We start from the raw sequence: 16,698 nt of genomic DNA, 5'->3' as shown, positions 1-16,698 counted from the left end.
GCGACAGAGAGGAGGAGTGCGGGGGGAGGGAGAGAAGGAGCGACGGAGAAGAGGAGGGAGTGAAGGAGCGACAGAGAGGAGTGCAGGGAGAGTGGGAGGGAGAGAAGGAGCGACAAGTGCGGGGGGAAGGAGTGACAGAGGAGGGAGAGAAGGAGCGCAGGGGTGCGGGAGAGAAGAAACGACAGAGTGGGGGGGAGGGAGAGAAGGAGCGACAGAGAGAGGAGTGCAGGGGGAGGGAATGAAGGAGCGACAGAGAGAGGAGTGCGGAGGGAGGGAGATAAGGAGCGACAGAGTGGGGGGAGGGAGAGGAGTGCAGGGGGAAGGAGAGAAGAAGCAACGGAGAGGAGGAGTGCGGGGGGAAGGAGAGGGGGAGGGACAGAGAGAGGAAGGAGAGGGAGAAAGGGAGCAACAGGGAGGGAGAGAACAACAGAGGAAGAGGAGATGGGAAGCGACAGATGTCTGCTTATCAGATTGTGTCAACAGAGATTTAGAAGAGTTCACACTCTGTGGCATCAATGAGAGAAAACCTGAGAGAATGTTTCGGAGCTGAAAGAGGAGGAGGTGTATTATGATGTGTGTGTTTCAGAGCTGAAAGAGAAGTGTATTATGGTGTGTGTTTCAGAGCTGAAAGAGGAGGAGGTGTATTATGGTGTGTGTTTCAGAGCTGAAAGAGGAGGAGGTGTATTATGGTGTGCGTTTCAGAGCTGAAAAAGGAGGTGGTGTATTATGGTGTGTTTGAGCTGAAAGAGGAGGAGGTGTATTATGGTGTGTGTTTCAGAGCTGAAAGAGGAGGTGGTGTATTATGGTGTGTGTTTCAGAGCTGAAAGAGGAGGAGGTGTATTATGGTGTGTGTTTCAGAGCTGAAAAGGAGGTGGTGTATTATGGTGTGTGTGTGTTTGAGCTGAAAAAGGAGGGGGTGTATTATGGTGTGTGTGTGTGTTTGAGCTGAAAGAGGAGGAGGTGTATTATGGTGTGTGTTTCAGAGCTGAAAGAGGTGGTGTATTGTGGTGTGTGTTTCAGAGCTGAAAGAGGAGGTGCTGTATTATGGTGTGTGTTTCAGAGCTGAAAGGGGAGGGGGTCTCTTATGGTGTGTGTGTGTGTTTCAGAGCTGAAAGAGGAGGTGGTGTATTATGGTGTGTGTGTGTTTCAGAGCTGAAAGAGGTGTATTATGGTGTGTGTTGCAGAGCTGAAAGAGGAGGTGGTGTATTATGGTGTGTGTGTTTCAGAGCTGAAAGAGGTGGTGGTGTATTATGATGTGTGTTTCAGAGCTGAAAAGGAGGTGGTGTATTATGGTGTGTGTGTGTGTTTGAGCTGAAAAAGGAGGTGGTGTATTATGGTGTGTGTGTGTGTTTGAGCTGAAAAAGGAGGTGGTGTATTATGGTGTGTGTGTTTGAGCTGAAAGAGGAGGAGGTGTATTATGATGTGTGTGTGTTTGAGCTGAAAGAGGAGGAGGTGTATTATGGTGTGTGTGTGTGTTTGAGCTGAAGGAGGAGGTGTATTGTGGTGTGTGTGTGTGTTTGAGCTGAAAGAGGAGGAGGTGTATAATGGTGTGTGTTTGAGCTGAAAGAGGAGGAGGTGTATTATGGTGTGTGTGTGTGTGTGTTTGAGCTGAAAGAGGTGGTGTATTATGGTGTGTGTTTCAGAGCTGAAAGGGGAGGTGGTGTATTATGGTATGTGTGTGTGTGTTTCAGAGCTGAAAGAGGAGGTGGTGTATTATGGTGTGTGTTTCAGAGCTGAAAGAGGTGGTGTATTATGGTGTGTGTGTGTGTTTCAGAGCTGAAAGAGGTGTATTATGGTGTGTGTTGCAGAGCTGAAAGAGGAGGTGGTGTGTTGTGTGTTTCAGAGCTGAAGGAGGAGGTGGTGTATTATGATGTGTGTGAGGATCCAGAGGAGCTCCAAAGCCTATCACAGACAGCTGCACCTTTAGACCCCACCCACTCACCTGTCAATCACCTGGGGCGACGCCTACAGCAGCTGGAAGCCAAGAGAGGGAACATCTGTGCCCGCCGCGCATACCTCCGCAACAAGAAGGTACCGTGGGGATGGTGTGTGTGTTAACCTACCTCCACAACAAGAAGGTACCAGGGGGTGTGTTAACCTACCTCCACAACAAGAAGGTACCAGGGGGTGTGTTAACCTACCTCCACAACAAGAAGGTACCGTGGGGATGGTGTGTGTGTTAACCTACCTCCACAACAAGAAGGTACCAGGGGGTGTGTTAACCTACCTCCACAACAAGAAGGTACCAGGGGGTGTGTTAACCTACCTCCACAACAAGAAGGTACCAGGGTGTGTGTGTTAACCTACCTCCACAACAAGAAGGTACCAGGGGGTGTGTGTTAACCTACCTCCACAACAAGAAGGTACCAGGGGGTGTGTTAACCTACCTCCACAACAAGAAGGTACCAGGGGGTGTGTGTTAACCTACCTCCACAACAAGAAGGTACCAAGGGGTGTGTGTTGACCTACCTCCACAACAAGAAGGTACCAGGGGGGGTGTGTTAACCTACCTCCACAATAAGAAGGTACCAGGGGGTGTGTGTTAACCTACCTCCACAACAAGAAGGTACCGGGGGTGTGTGTTAACCTACCTCCACAATAAGAAGGTGCTCCTTCCTGACAAACCTGTAATAAAGTTCCTCCTAAACATTTAGACTGTTCTAACTTAACGCCTCATGTGTGTAACGTGGTGTCTGTGTTGTGGTGTTGTAACTTGTCGTGTCTGTGTGTAACGTGGTGTCTGTGTTGTGTGTAACGTGGTGTCTGTGTTGTGGTGTCTGTCTGGTGGTGTAACGTGGTGTGTGTGTGGTGGTGTAACGTGGTGTGTGTGTGATGTTGTAACGTGGTGTCTGTGTGGTGGTGGTGTGTAACATGGTGTGTGGTGTTACAGGATCAATGTGTGGAGGCTAACGAGCAGAAGCACCGTGCGGCCCAGCACAGCTTCACTCACTTTACCCAGCACCACGGAGTAGCCCTGGTGAGTTACCATGACAACACGCTCTTAAAGGATCCCTTTACCCAGCACCACGGAGTAGCCCTGGTGAGTTACCATGACAACACACTCTTAAAGGATCCCTTTACCCAGCACCACGGAGTAGCCCTGGTGAGTTACCATGACAACACGCTCTTAAAGGATCCCTTTACCCAGCACCACGGAGTAGCCCTGGTGAGTTACCATGACAACACGCTCTTAAATGATCCCTTTACCCAGCACCACGGAGTAGCCCTGGTGAGTTACCATGACAACACACACACACTCTTAAAGGATCCCTTTACCCAGCACCATGGAGTAGCCCTGGTGAGTTACCATGACAACACACTCTTAAAGGATCCCTTTACCCAGCACCATGGAGTAGCCCTGGTGAGTTACCATGACAACACGCACACACGCTCTTAAAGGATCCCTTTACCCAGCACCATGGAGTAGCCCTGGTGAGTTACCATGACAACACACTCTTAAAGGATCCCTTTACCCAGCACCACGGAGTAGCCCTGGTGAGTTACCATAGTAACGAGGGCAAACCCACCCACGGAAACACCCACACTGGAGACACCATCCTCAGTTTACATGATCTCTGTCTCTTTCTCTCTCCGTTTCTGTCTCTTCTATAGCTACCTAAAATGTTCCTAAAGCAGTGGGGTAACTATCTCAGTTGATTCCACCAGTCTTGTCTTATTTCCCTCCGTGTCCCTCCAGAAGAGAGAGAAGAGGAGAGAGGAGGAAGAGAGGAGGAAGGAGTGGATGGACCAGGAGAGAGAGAGAACCCTGAGCAGACTACGCTCCTTCAGAGAGGTAATCAGTCAACCCATCACTTATCCTCTCATGGATGGAGGGAATAAAGGAAGATAGGAAGGATGTGTTGCTGAAGTGTTTTCCTGCTGTCTTTCCTGTAGAAGCGACAGGGAAGTTACGTCCTGAAGACTCCACGATCCAAGAGGGCTGCCAGGGAGCCGCAGTGTTCCGACCTCTCCCAGCCTCTGTCAATCATTAGCTTCGGCCCCTCCCCTTTATCTAATGGGGCCGCCCCCAGAAAGACCCCCAGGAAACTCAAACCTAAAGACCTCCCCATCCAAATCTTCACTCCTCCTCTCCCTTCTCCTTCGCCTCTGCCAACTACACCTCCCACTACAGCTATACCCCCACCTCAGACCTCCTCTCCTCCTCCCCCTCCTCCTCCTCCTCCTCCTCCCCTACCCCCACCTCCTCCACCTCCACCCCTCCCTGCCCTCACAGAGGTAGAGGACTCCCCCATGCCTCTCAGTGAGAAAGAGGCCGCTCCCTTCCCTGCCAAAACGACCCTGAAACAGAACCTAGGTGAGAATGATCCACCTTCCAATGACAGTCTGTTTCTGATGCAGTAGCTTCTTGTCCTGGCTCATTATTTCTCCTACTGTGGTAAAAAGGGAAACTCTCTGTCTTCTACAAGTTTCTACTGTAGCTGCACCTTGTGACAGCTCTCTTGACAGCTTCTACTCTCTTTCCGTATCTGCTCTCTCTCTCTCTCGTTTTTCTCTCTCCCATCTTTCTTTACCTGCTTCTTCTCCATCCCTGTTTCTCTCTCCCACCTTTCTTTCCCTGCTTCTCTCTCTTTCTCTCTCTCATTTCTCTCTCCCACCTTTCTTTCCCCCCCTTTCTCTCTGCTTCTTCTCCATCCAGGTTCTATGGACGAGGTGTTGGCATCATTACAGCGTGGTCAGGTCAGGCTGCGTCGTGTCCAGCCCCTTCCTAGTCCCGGCCTGGCGCCCTCCGGTGGCGACCTCAGGGATAACATAATGTCTGCCATCAGACTTGGGGTCAAACTACGCAAGGTCAGCATCAGGCATCACTTTAATGACAATGTGCAGGAGTTATCCATGAAGCTATGTTACATCACTTTAATGACAATGTGCAGGAGTTATCCATGAAGCTATGTTACATCACATTAATGACAATGTGCAGGAGTTAGCCATGAAGCTATGTTACATCACATTAATGACAATGTGCAGGAGTTATCCATGAAGCTGTTACATCACATTAATGACAATGTGCAGGAGTTATCCATGAAGCTATGTTTCATCACATTAATGACAATGTGCAGGAGTTATCCATGAAGCTATGTTACATCACATTAATGACAATGTGCAGGAGTTATCCATGAAGCTATGTTACATCACATTAATGACAATGTGCAGGAGTTAGCCATGAAGCATCACATTAATGACAATGTGCAGGAGTTAGCCATGAAGCATCACATTAATGACAATGTGCAGGAGTTAGCCATGAAGCTATGTTACATCACATTAATGACAATGTGCAGGAGTTATCCATGAAGCTATGTTACATCACATTAATGACAATGTGCAGGAGTTAGCCATGAAGCATCACATTAATGACAATGTGCAGGAGTTAGCCATGAAGCTGTTACATCACATTAATGACAATGTGCAGGAGTTAGCCATGAAGCTATGTTACATCACATTAATGACAATGTGCAGGAGTTAGCCATGAAGCTATGTTACATCACATTAATGACAATGTGCAGGAGTTATCCATGAAGCTATGTTACATAATGGCTCAATAAGTGACTTAAAAAAATATATGTTTGAAAAGAGCATGGCATAATTAATTGTTCAAGTTGAACTTTCTTGATGAGCCAGAAAATAAAGTTATTTCTGAATGTTTATCAAAGTGACCTGCTCTGTGTCCACCACAACCCTCTACATGACTTCTATAGGAAGCCCTCTGGACCTATTACACCCCCTGCTACATGACTTCTATAGGAACCCCTCTTGACCTATTACACCCCCTGCTACATGACTTCTATAGGAACCCCTCTGGACCTATTACACCCCCTGCTACATGACTTCTATAGGAACCCCTCTGGACCTATTACACCCCCTGCTACATGACTTCTATAGGAACCCCTCTAGACCGATTACACCCCCTGCTACATGACTTCTATAGGAACCCCTCTGAACCTATTACACCCCCTGCTACATTACTTCTATAGGAACCCCTCTAGACCGATTACAGCCCCTGCTACATTACTTCTATAGGAACCCCTCTGGACCGATTACACCCCCTGCTACATATAGGAACCCCTCTGGACCTATTACACCCCCTGCTACATGACTTCTATAGGAACCCCTCTGGACCTATTACACCCCCTGCTACATTACTTCTATAGGAACCCCTCTAGACAGATTACAGTCCCTGCTACATTACTTCTATAGGAACCCCTCTGGACCGATTACACCCCCTGCTACATATAGGAACCCCTCTGGACCTATTACACCCCCTGCTACATGACTTCTATAGGAACCCCTCTGGACCTATTACACCCCCTGCTACATTACTTCTATAGGAACCCCTCTAGACCGATTACAGCCCCTGCTACATTACTTCTATAGGAAGCCCTCTGGACCGATTACACCCCCTGCTACATATAGGAACCCCTCTGGACCTATTACACCCCCTGCTACATTACTTCTATAGGAACCCCTCTGGACCGATTACACCCCCTGCTACATTACTTCTATAGGAAGCCCTCTGGACCGATTACACCCCCTGCTACATGACTTCTATAGGAACTCCTCTGGACCGATTACACCCCCCCCTTACATGACATCTATGGGAATGGTATATAGTGCCACAGTATGATTAATAATACCCATAAAACCTAGCGGTCAAACAGGGAAATAGTTCCAATTGTTTTTCCACCACTCATTTCTCATAGGGGATTTTAGAGACGTTTTGATAACCGTGTAAATCTCTCTAGGACAAGGGGATCAACATATTCACTTGTATTTATTGTAAATACATTGTAAATATGGTACTGTCCCTGGATATAGCTACTTGTGTTTGTTCTACTTGTCTTTATTCATGTTTTGGATTACTACGGATATGAATTACTGCATTGTTGAGAAAGAAAGGAATTTCACTGTAGGAGTCACGTGACAAACACTTGAAAGGATGGGAAGCCCTCTGGAGCGATTCCACTGGCTAACCTGATGACCCTGCTTTGTGATGTCCCCTCCAGGTGGTCCCAGCGGTGCCCCTGCCCCAGGACAGTAGGGACACAGATCTACAGAAGAGCATCAAGGCAGCCATGCAGAGGATGAAGAAGGTCTCCTCTGACTCGGATGATGAAGATGAGGAGAGAGGAGAGGACAACACGCCCTCTGCTGAGTGGGACAGCTGAGAGTGGAGAGACGTAGGCACGGACAGACAGACACTCGGACGCGCATGGACACATCCATAAAACAGACGTATAGGCACACACACACGTACAAATCAAAACATTCACTAATCAATAGGTTAACCATGTTGCCAATGGTTTAGTTGTGTGATTATGCAGGTTTACTGTTTGATATAAAACGTGATCCATAGAGAAGAGATGGTATCTTAAACACCCTGAAGATATTTAACTAAAGCACTGTGCCCAAATATCCACCACCTGGTACCAGGGTTCAAGGCTACAGCCTCTTTTTCACTAAGCTTTGAAACTAGCTGTTATCTTGCTAAAAAGCTCCCACCGATTCCAGATTTTCAGGAATTCTTGTTTGTATGCTTGTCTAGTCTTCCGTTTGCAAACTAGCCTGAGGACTTGACATTGAAGTATTGTCCAACTGCTTTACAGAGAGAGAGTGGCAGATCTAGAAATAGGGTGAAATAGATTCTGTCTATGGTTGCAGGCCCCTGTAGCGTGATCAAATCTTATGTCATATGTCGCCGAATACAACAGGTGTAGACCTTTACTTTGAAATGCTTACTGTAACTGTGCCAGGATGTTCAGTTTGTCGTCGTATTACACTACTATATCTCCCTTAATGTTTTGTTTGTCTAGTGCCAGTTGGAACTGGTGTCCACCCTGCATAGCATAACTGATAAACTATTGAAGGTGAAATCATTTTGTTTTATCATTTTTTGTTTCTGCTTCATGATTTTATCTACGGATGAAAATGAGCTCGTTTTCCAACTCCGGCACATTTACTTTGATGAGGAAACTGAAATGTTGATGACTGTGCACTCTGTTTCTGTGTCCTACAATGCCATATTAATCGCCATGACGATATAATAGCCCTTTAAGTATGACCTCTGCTCTTCATGAATGAAGGAACAGAATAGATCTTTACCCAGTTTACCACTTCCCACCATGAACTAAACAGTAGGATGAAGTTGACCCCGTAGGCACAGTTCTAGGATCAGCCTCCTCTCCCCCAATCCCAACCTTAACCATTAGGGGGAATAATCTAAAACTGTCCTTGGGTCAGTGTCTAGGGGGCAACTTCACCCTAGTATTTCTAATGATCATGTTCTCTATTGGTTTTGATGCTACGTTATTACATTGCACTTGATTTGACCGGATTGTCATGGAGACACAAAAGGCCGTGTTCCAGACTGCCTGCAAAGCAGCGGCTTTTACACAAATTAACCAATGATTGAATATGTAAGATTTGGTGCGTGACTGCAATGTAGGTGATCTGGAACATGGCCAAATGTATGAACGAGCGTTAGTGCACTGATTTAATATTTTTTGCTGCATTTTGTTTGCCAATTATTGTAAACTGTCAAACCCAGTTTCGATTCGACTGTTAAGTGTTATTTTAAAGTGAGAACATTATGAAATTATGCTCAAGTGCCTTGGGGACTAAGTTATTATGAGCTGTCATTCACCAATAAACTGTTGTTGAATAAGGTTTCTGTCATATACTTTTACAACTGTTATGTCTGGGAAACACACTAATAATTGATCATTCCAATTTTCACATGTCATTACTGTGATATGTGGAGGAAGGTTAGTGTTAGGACATAGACAAACACACTATCCAGGATACACTCCATCCCCCAGGGGGCAGCAGCAACGTTGTCCAGATGCTGAGCCTGATCATTGTCACGAAGCCACGCCCGCGTTAGAATATCAGAGTGAGAAAGTGTAGGTTATACAGAAATAATCACGCTCAAATTGAAAAATCATTAAACTAAAGTTTTCTGTCATCCTAACGGAGGTGTAGATTACATCTCGTGTTCCAATTTGTAAACAAGACTGCATAGGATTTCTGTTCATGTGACTCCGTGCAGCCAATGGCTAAGTCCGCTTCAGGTATAATGGCAGGAGCCACTAGTGGATTTGACAGCTCTAACCCAGTTCCCCCTCAGACACCAATAAACAACCGCTATGTGGATTTTTCTTAAAGCGGATCTGATTGAATAAAGCCCTTAACCTCATTAGTTGGGCCTTTTGGAGTTTTATGTATATATTGGTCATCATTTTGAACTAATCTGCTTGGACTAGTCTCCCTGGACCAAGGAGAGGTTGCTGTCTCCCTGGACCAAGGTGAGGTGAGGTTTCTGTCTCCCTGGACCAAGGAGAGGTAAGGTTGCTGTCTCCCTAGACCAAGGTGAGGTAAGGTTGCTGTCTCCCTAGACCAAGGTGAGGTTTCTGTCTCCCTGGACCAAGGTGAGGTAAGGTTGCTGTCTCCCTGGACCAAGGTGAGGTAAGGTTGCTGTCTCCCTGGACCAAGGTGAGGTAAGGTTGCTGTCTCCCTGGACCAAGGTGAGGTAAGGTTGCTGTCTCCCCGGACCAAGGTGAGGTTGCTGTCTCCCCGGACCAAGGAGAGGTAAGGTTGCTGTCTCCCTGGACCAAGGTGAGGTAAGGTTGCTGTCTCCCAGGACCAAGGAGAGGTGAGGTTGCTATCTCCCTGGACCAAGGAGAAGTAAAGTTGCTGTCTCCCTGGACCAAGGAGAGGTAAAGTTGCTGTCTCCCTGGACCAAGGAGAGGTAAAGTTGCTGTCTCCCTGGACCAAGGAGAGGTAAGGTTGCTGTCTCCCTGGACCAAGGTGAGGTAAGGTTGCCTTCTCCCTGGACCAAGGTGAGGTAAGGTTGCTGTCTCCCTGGACCAAGGTGAGGTGAGGTTGCTGTCTCCCTGGACCAAGGTGAGGTAAGGTTGCCTTCTCCCTGGACCAAGGTGAGGTAAGGTTGCTGTCTCCCCGGACCAAGGTGAGGTAAGGTTGCTGTCTCCACGGGCACATGTCCATCCAACACGGTCCTCAAACTCAGATCTCACATAAACACACATGTTCACTCAGGTTATAGACCATGTAACTAGGCCTACGGCCCCTAGACACATGTTCACTCAGGTTATAGACCCTGTAACTAGGACCCCTAGACACATGTTCACTCAGGTTATAGACCATGTAACTAGGACTAGGACCCCTAGACACATGTTCACTCAGGTTATAGACCATGTAACTAGGACCCCTAGACACATGTTCACTCAGGTTATAGACCATGTTACTAGGACCCCTAGACACATGTTCACCCAGGTTATAGTCCCCTAGACACATGTTCACTCAGGTTATAGACCATGTAACTAGGACCCCTAGACACATGTTCACTCAGGTTATAGACCATGTAACTAGGACCCCTAGACACGTTCACTCAGGTTATAGACCATTTAACTAGGACCCCTAGACACGTTCACTCAGGTTATAGACCATGTAACTAGGACCCCTAGACACATGTTCACTCAGGTTATAGACACGTTCACTCAGGTTATAGACCATGTAACTAGGACTAGGACCCCTAGACATATGTTCACTCAGGTTATAGACCATGTAACTAGGACCCCTAGACACGTTCACTCAGGTTATAGACCATGTAACTAGGACCCCTAGACACGTTCACTCAGGTTATAGACCATGTAACTAGGACCCCTAGACACATGTTCACTCAGGTTATAGACACGTTCACTCAGGTTATAGACCATGTAACTAGGACTAGGACCCCTAGACACATGTTCACTCAGGTTATAGACCATGTAACTAGGACCCCTAGACACATGTTCACTCAGGTTATAGACCATGTAACTAGGACCCCTAGACACATGTTCACTCAGGTTATAGACCATGTAACTAGGACCCCTAGACACATGTTCACTCAGGTTATAGTCCATGTAACTAGGACTAGGACCCCTACACACATGTTCACTCAGGTTATAGACCATGTGACCAGGGCCCCTAGACACATGTTCACTCAGGTTATAGACCATGTAACTAGGACCCCTAGACACATGTTCCCTCAGGTTATAGACCATGTAACTAGGACCCCTAGACACGTTCACTCAGGTTATAGACCATGTAACTTGGACCCCTAGACACGTTCACTCAGGTTATAGACCATGTAACTAGGACCCCTAGACACGTTCACTCAGGTTATAGACCATGTAACTAGGACCCCTAGACACATGTTCCCTCAGGTTATAGACCATGTAACTAGGACCCCTAGACACATGTTCACTCAGGTTATAGACCATGTGACTAGTACCCCTAGACACATGTTCACTCAGGTTATAGACCATGTATCTAGGACCCCTAGACACATGTTCACTCAGGTTATAGACCATGTAACTAGGACCCCTAGACACGTTCACTCAGGTTATAGACCATGTAACTAGGACTAGGGCCCCTAGACATATGTTCCCTCAGGTTATAGACCATGTAACTAGGACCCCTAGACACATGTTCACTCAGGTTATAGACCATGTAACTAGGACCCCTAGACACGTTCACTCAGGTTATAGACCATGTAACTAGGACACATGTTGACTCAGGTTATAGACCATGTAACTAGGTTATAGACCATGTTGACTCAGGTTATAGACCATGTAACTAACCCCTAGACAAAGCGAGTGCCACAGTATCCGTAGGGTAGTTCTAGGTTTTGTAACTGTGAGGATGCTATTCAGCATCATCTTACTTACAGCAGGGCTCTACTGCTCTGTGCCTCGCTACATCCTCTTAGCTTTTAACTGTGTGGGTGTGTGTGTGTGTGTATATATATACACATGCCTCCTGGTGACATCCTGGCACCTCTGGGTGACAGAAGGGACACACACACTCCTCGAGAGGAACTCACCGCAGGTGTTGGGCAAACCCCGACCGAGCTAGCGTCAATGAGAAATCCCGGCTGCCGCCGTAACTATGGCAACAGCGAGTCTCAGCGGTGGCTAGGCCACAGTGCCATCTCTGCAATCAAACACATACACACACAATCATGTTTCACCAAGTCGCCCACACACCACCCATCACACATAGATACTGTAGAAAGAGGGGGAGGAGAGAGACAGACCACTAAAAAGAGAGTTAGCTGCTAGTGTAGGTTATGTGTGAAAGCCCTGGCATGAATAGGAGAGGTCAGGGGTCAATGAGAGTGTAATTAGAAACAAAGGGTGTAGTGAGGAGAACACTGGTCTACATTATATCCACTGATAGTGTCAGTTAGTGGGATGTAAACATTACTGTATTCTCTCTGTACTGATCCACTTCAGGCTAACCCACCTCTACCACCACCTCTACTATCACCACCAACACCACCATTACTATCACCACCACTACTACCACCACCACCACTACTATCACCACCATTACTATCACCACCACTACTATCACCACCACCACTATCACCACCACTACTTTCACCACCACTACTATCACAACCATTACTATCACCACATTCACTATCACCACCACTACTATCACCACCACCACTACTATCACCACCATTACTATCACCACCACTACAATCACCAACACTACTATCACCACCACCACCACTACTATCACACCACCATTACCATCACCACTACTACCACCACTACTACTACTACTACTACTACTACTACTACTACTACTACTACTACTACTACTACTACTACTACTACTACTACTACTACCACCACCACCACTACTATCACCACCACTACTATCACCACCACTACTACTATCACCACCACCACTACTATCACCACCACCACTACTATCACCACCACCACTACTATCAACACCACCACTACCACTACTATCACCACCACAATCACCACCAACACCACTATCAACACCACCACTACTATCAACACCACCACTACTATCACCACTACTACCACCACCACCACCACTACTACCACCACCACCACCACTAGCACCACCACTACTATCCCCACCACTATCACCACCACCACTACTATCACCACCACCACTACAATTACCACCACTACTATCACCACCACCACTACTATCACCACCACTACTATCACCACCATTACCACCACCACTACTATCACCACCACCACTACTGTCACCACCACTACCGCTACCACCACTACCACTATCACCACTAATATCACCACCACTACTACTATCCCCACCATTACTATCACCACCACCACCATTACTATCACCACCACTATCACCACCACCACCACTATCACCACCATTACTATCACCACCACTACTATCACCACCACTACTACCACCACCACTACTATCACCACCACCATTACTATCACCACTACTATCACCACCACTACTATCACCACCACTACCACTATCACCACCACCACCACTATCACCACCATTACTATCACCACCACTACTATCACCACCACCACCAACACTACTATCACCACCATTACTATCACCACCACCACCACTCCAATCACCACCACTACTATCACCACGACTACTATCACCACCACCATTACTATCACCACTACTATCACCACCACTATCACCACCAGCACCACCACCACTATCACCACCACTACTATCACCACCACCCCACCACCACTACTATCACTACTACTATCACCACCACTACTACCACTACTATCACCACTATCACCACCATTACTATCACCACCACTATCACCACCACTATCACCACCACAACCACTATCACCACCATTACTATCACCACCACTACTATCACCACCACCACCAACACTACTATCACCACCACCATTACTATCACCACTACTATCACCACCACCACTACCACTACTATCATCACCACCACTACTATCACCACCACCACCACTATCACTACCATTACTATCACCACCACTACTATCACCACCACCACCAACACTACTATCACCACCATTACTATCACCACCACCACCACTCCAATCACCACCACTACTATCACCACCACCACGACTACTATCACCATTACTATCACCACTACTATCACCACCACTACTACTACTATCACCACCACTATCACCACCACCACTATCACCACCACCACTACTATCACCACTACTATCACCACTATCCCTACTACTATCACCACCACTACTACCACTATTATCACCACCACCACTATCACCATCATTACTATCACCACCACTACTATCACCACCACCGCTATCACCACCACTACAATCACCAACACTATCACCACCACCACTATCACCACCACCACTACTACCACTATTATCACCATCATTACTATCACCACCACTACTATCACCACCACCACCACCGCTATCACCACCACTACAATCACCAACACTACTATCACCACCACTACTATCACCACCACTACTATCACCACCACCATAATTACTATCACCACCACCACCACCCCCACTATCACCACCACTACTACCACCACCACCACCACCACTACTATCACCACCACCACTACTATCACAACCACTAACACCACTATCACCACAACCATCACCACTACTATCAACACTACCACTACTACCACCACTATCACCAACACTACTATCACCATCACCACCACTACTATCACCACCACTACTATCACCACGACTACTATCACCACGACTACTATCACCACCACCATTACTATCACCACCACCATTACTATCACCACCACCACCACCCCCACTATCACCACCACTACTACCACCACCACCACCACTACTATCACCACCACCACTACTAGCACCACCACTACTACTATCACCACCACCACTACTATCACCACTACTATCCCCACCACTATCCCCACCACTACCACTACTATCACCGCCACCACTACTATCACCACCATCACAACCACTATCACCACCACCACTATCACCACCAACACCACCACTACTACTATCAACACTACCACTACTATCACCACCACCACCACTATCACCACCACTATCACCACCACTACAATCACCAACACTACTATCACCACCACCACTACTATCACCACCACCATTACTATCACCACCACCACTACCACCACCACCACTACTATCACCACCACCATCACCACCACCACTACTATCACCACCATCACCACTACTATCAACACTACCACTACTATCACCACCACAACTACCATCACCCCTACTACTATCACCACCACCACCACCACTATCACCACCACTACTATCCCCACCACCACCATCACCACCACTACTATCACCACCCCCACTACTATCACCACCCCCACTACTATCACCACCACCACCACTACTATCATCACCACCACCACTACTACTATCACCACTACTATCACTACCACCACCACCACTACCATTACCACCACCACTACCATTACCACCACCACTACTATCACCACCACTACCACTACTATCACCACCACTACCACTACTATCACCACCACCACTACCATCACCACCACCACTAATATCACCACCACCACTACCACTACTATCACCAACTACAGTGAGGGAAAAAAGTATTTGATCCCCTGCTGATTTTGTACGTTTGCCCACTGACAAAGAAATGATCAGTCTATAATTTTAATGGTAGGTTTATTTGAACAGTGAGAGACAGAATAACAACAAAAAAATCCAGAAAAACACATGTCAAAAATGTTATAAATTGATTTGCATTTTAATGAGGGAAATAAGTATTTGACCCCCTCTCAGTCAGAAAGATTTCTGGCTCCCAGGTGTCTTTTATACAGGTAACGAGCTGAGATTAGGAGCACACCCTTAAAGGGAGTGCTCCTAATCTCAGTTTGTTACCTGTATAAAAGACACCTGTCCACAGAAGCAATCAATCAGATTCCAAACTCTCCACCATGGCCAAGACCAAAGAGCTCTCCAAGGATGTCAGGGACAAGATTGTAGACCTACACAAGGCTGGAATGGGCTACAAGACCATCGCCAAGCAGCTTGGTGAGAAGGTGACAACAGTTGGTGCGATTATTCACAAATGGTAGAAACACAAAATAACTGTCAATCTCCCTCGGCCTGGGGCTCCATGCAAGATCTCACCTCGTGGAGTTGCAATGATCATGAGAACGGTGAGGAATCAGCCCAGAACTACACGGGAGGATCTTGTCAATGATCTCAAGGCAGCTGGGACCATAGTCACCAAGAAAACAATTGGTAACACACTACGCCATGAAGGGCTGAAATCCTGCAGCGCCCGTACGGTCCCCCTGCTCAAGAAAGCACAAATACATGCCCGTCTGAAGTTTGCCAATGAACATCTGAATGATTCAGAGGACAACTGGGTGAAAGTGTTGTGTGTCAGATGAGACCAAAATGGAGCTATTTGGCATCAATTCAACTCGCCGTGTTTGGAGGAGGAGGAATGCTGCCTATGACCCCAAGAACACCATCCCCACCGTCAAACATGGAGGTGGAAACATTATGCTTTGAGGGTGTTTTTCTGCTAAGGGGACAGGACAACTTCACCGCATCAAATCGATGATCGACGGGGCCATGTACCGTCAAATCTTGGTTGAGACCCTCCTTCCCTTTGCCAGGGCATTGAAAATGGGTCGTGGATGGGTATTCCAGCATGACAATGACCCAAAACACATGGCCAAGGCAACAAAGGAGTGACTCAAGAAGAAGGGCATTAAGGTCCTGGAGTGGCCTAGCCAGTCTCCAGACCTTAATCCCATAGAAAATCTGTGGAGGGAGC

At 47.2% G+C, this 16,698-nt stretch overlaps 1 protein-coding gene and 1 long non-coding RNA gene across 2 annotated transcripts in view; both read left to right on the top strand.

The window, feature by feature from the left end:
• The window catches only part of LOC115182364 (WASP homolog-associated protein with actin, membranes and microtubules), a 34,421-nt gene extending 25,742 nt beyond the window's left edge, over nt 1-8,679 (top strand). Inside the window, exons 6-11 of the mRNA XM_029743986.1 lie at nt 1,844-2,031; nt 2,891-2,977; nt 3,698-3,793; nt 3,895-4,315; nt 4,658-4,809; nt 7,020-8,679. Of these exons, the coding sequence (XP_029599846.1) occupies nt 1,844-2,031; nt 2,891-2,977; nt 3,698-3,793; nt 3,895-4,315; nt 4,658-4,809; nt 7,020-7,181 (1,106 nt within the window). The 3' untranslated portion in view covers nt 7,182-8,679. The remainder of the gene's footprint in view (nt 1-1,843; nt 2,032-2,890; nt 2,978-3,697; nt 3,794-3,894; nt 4,316-4,657; nt 4,810-7,019) is intronic.
• LOC115182365 (uncharacterized) lies at nt 400-1,319 on the top strand. The gene is made up of 2 exons (XR_003873724.1): nt 400-639; nt 756-1,319. It is a non-coding gene; the product is annotated as an uncharacterized LOC115182365 (long non-coding RNA).
• Nucleotides 8,680-16,698: the final 8,019 nt, after the last annotated feature.

The sequence above is a fragment of the Salmo trutta genome, unplaced genomic scaffold (genome assembly GCF_901001165.1).
Source record: "Salmo trutta unplaced genomic scaffold, fSalTru1.1, whole genome shotgun sequence".
NCBI classification, from domain to species: Eukaryota; Metazoa; Chordata; class Actinopteri; order Salmoniformes; family Salmonidae; genus Salmo; species Salmo trutta.
Note: the sequence above shows the minus strand (reverse complement) of the source record. Positions and strands in the feature narration are given on the sequence as shown.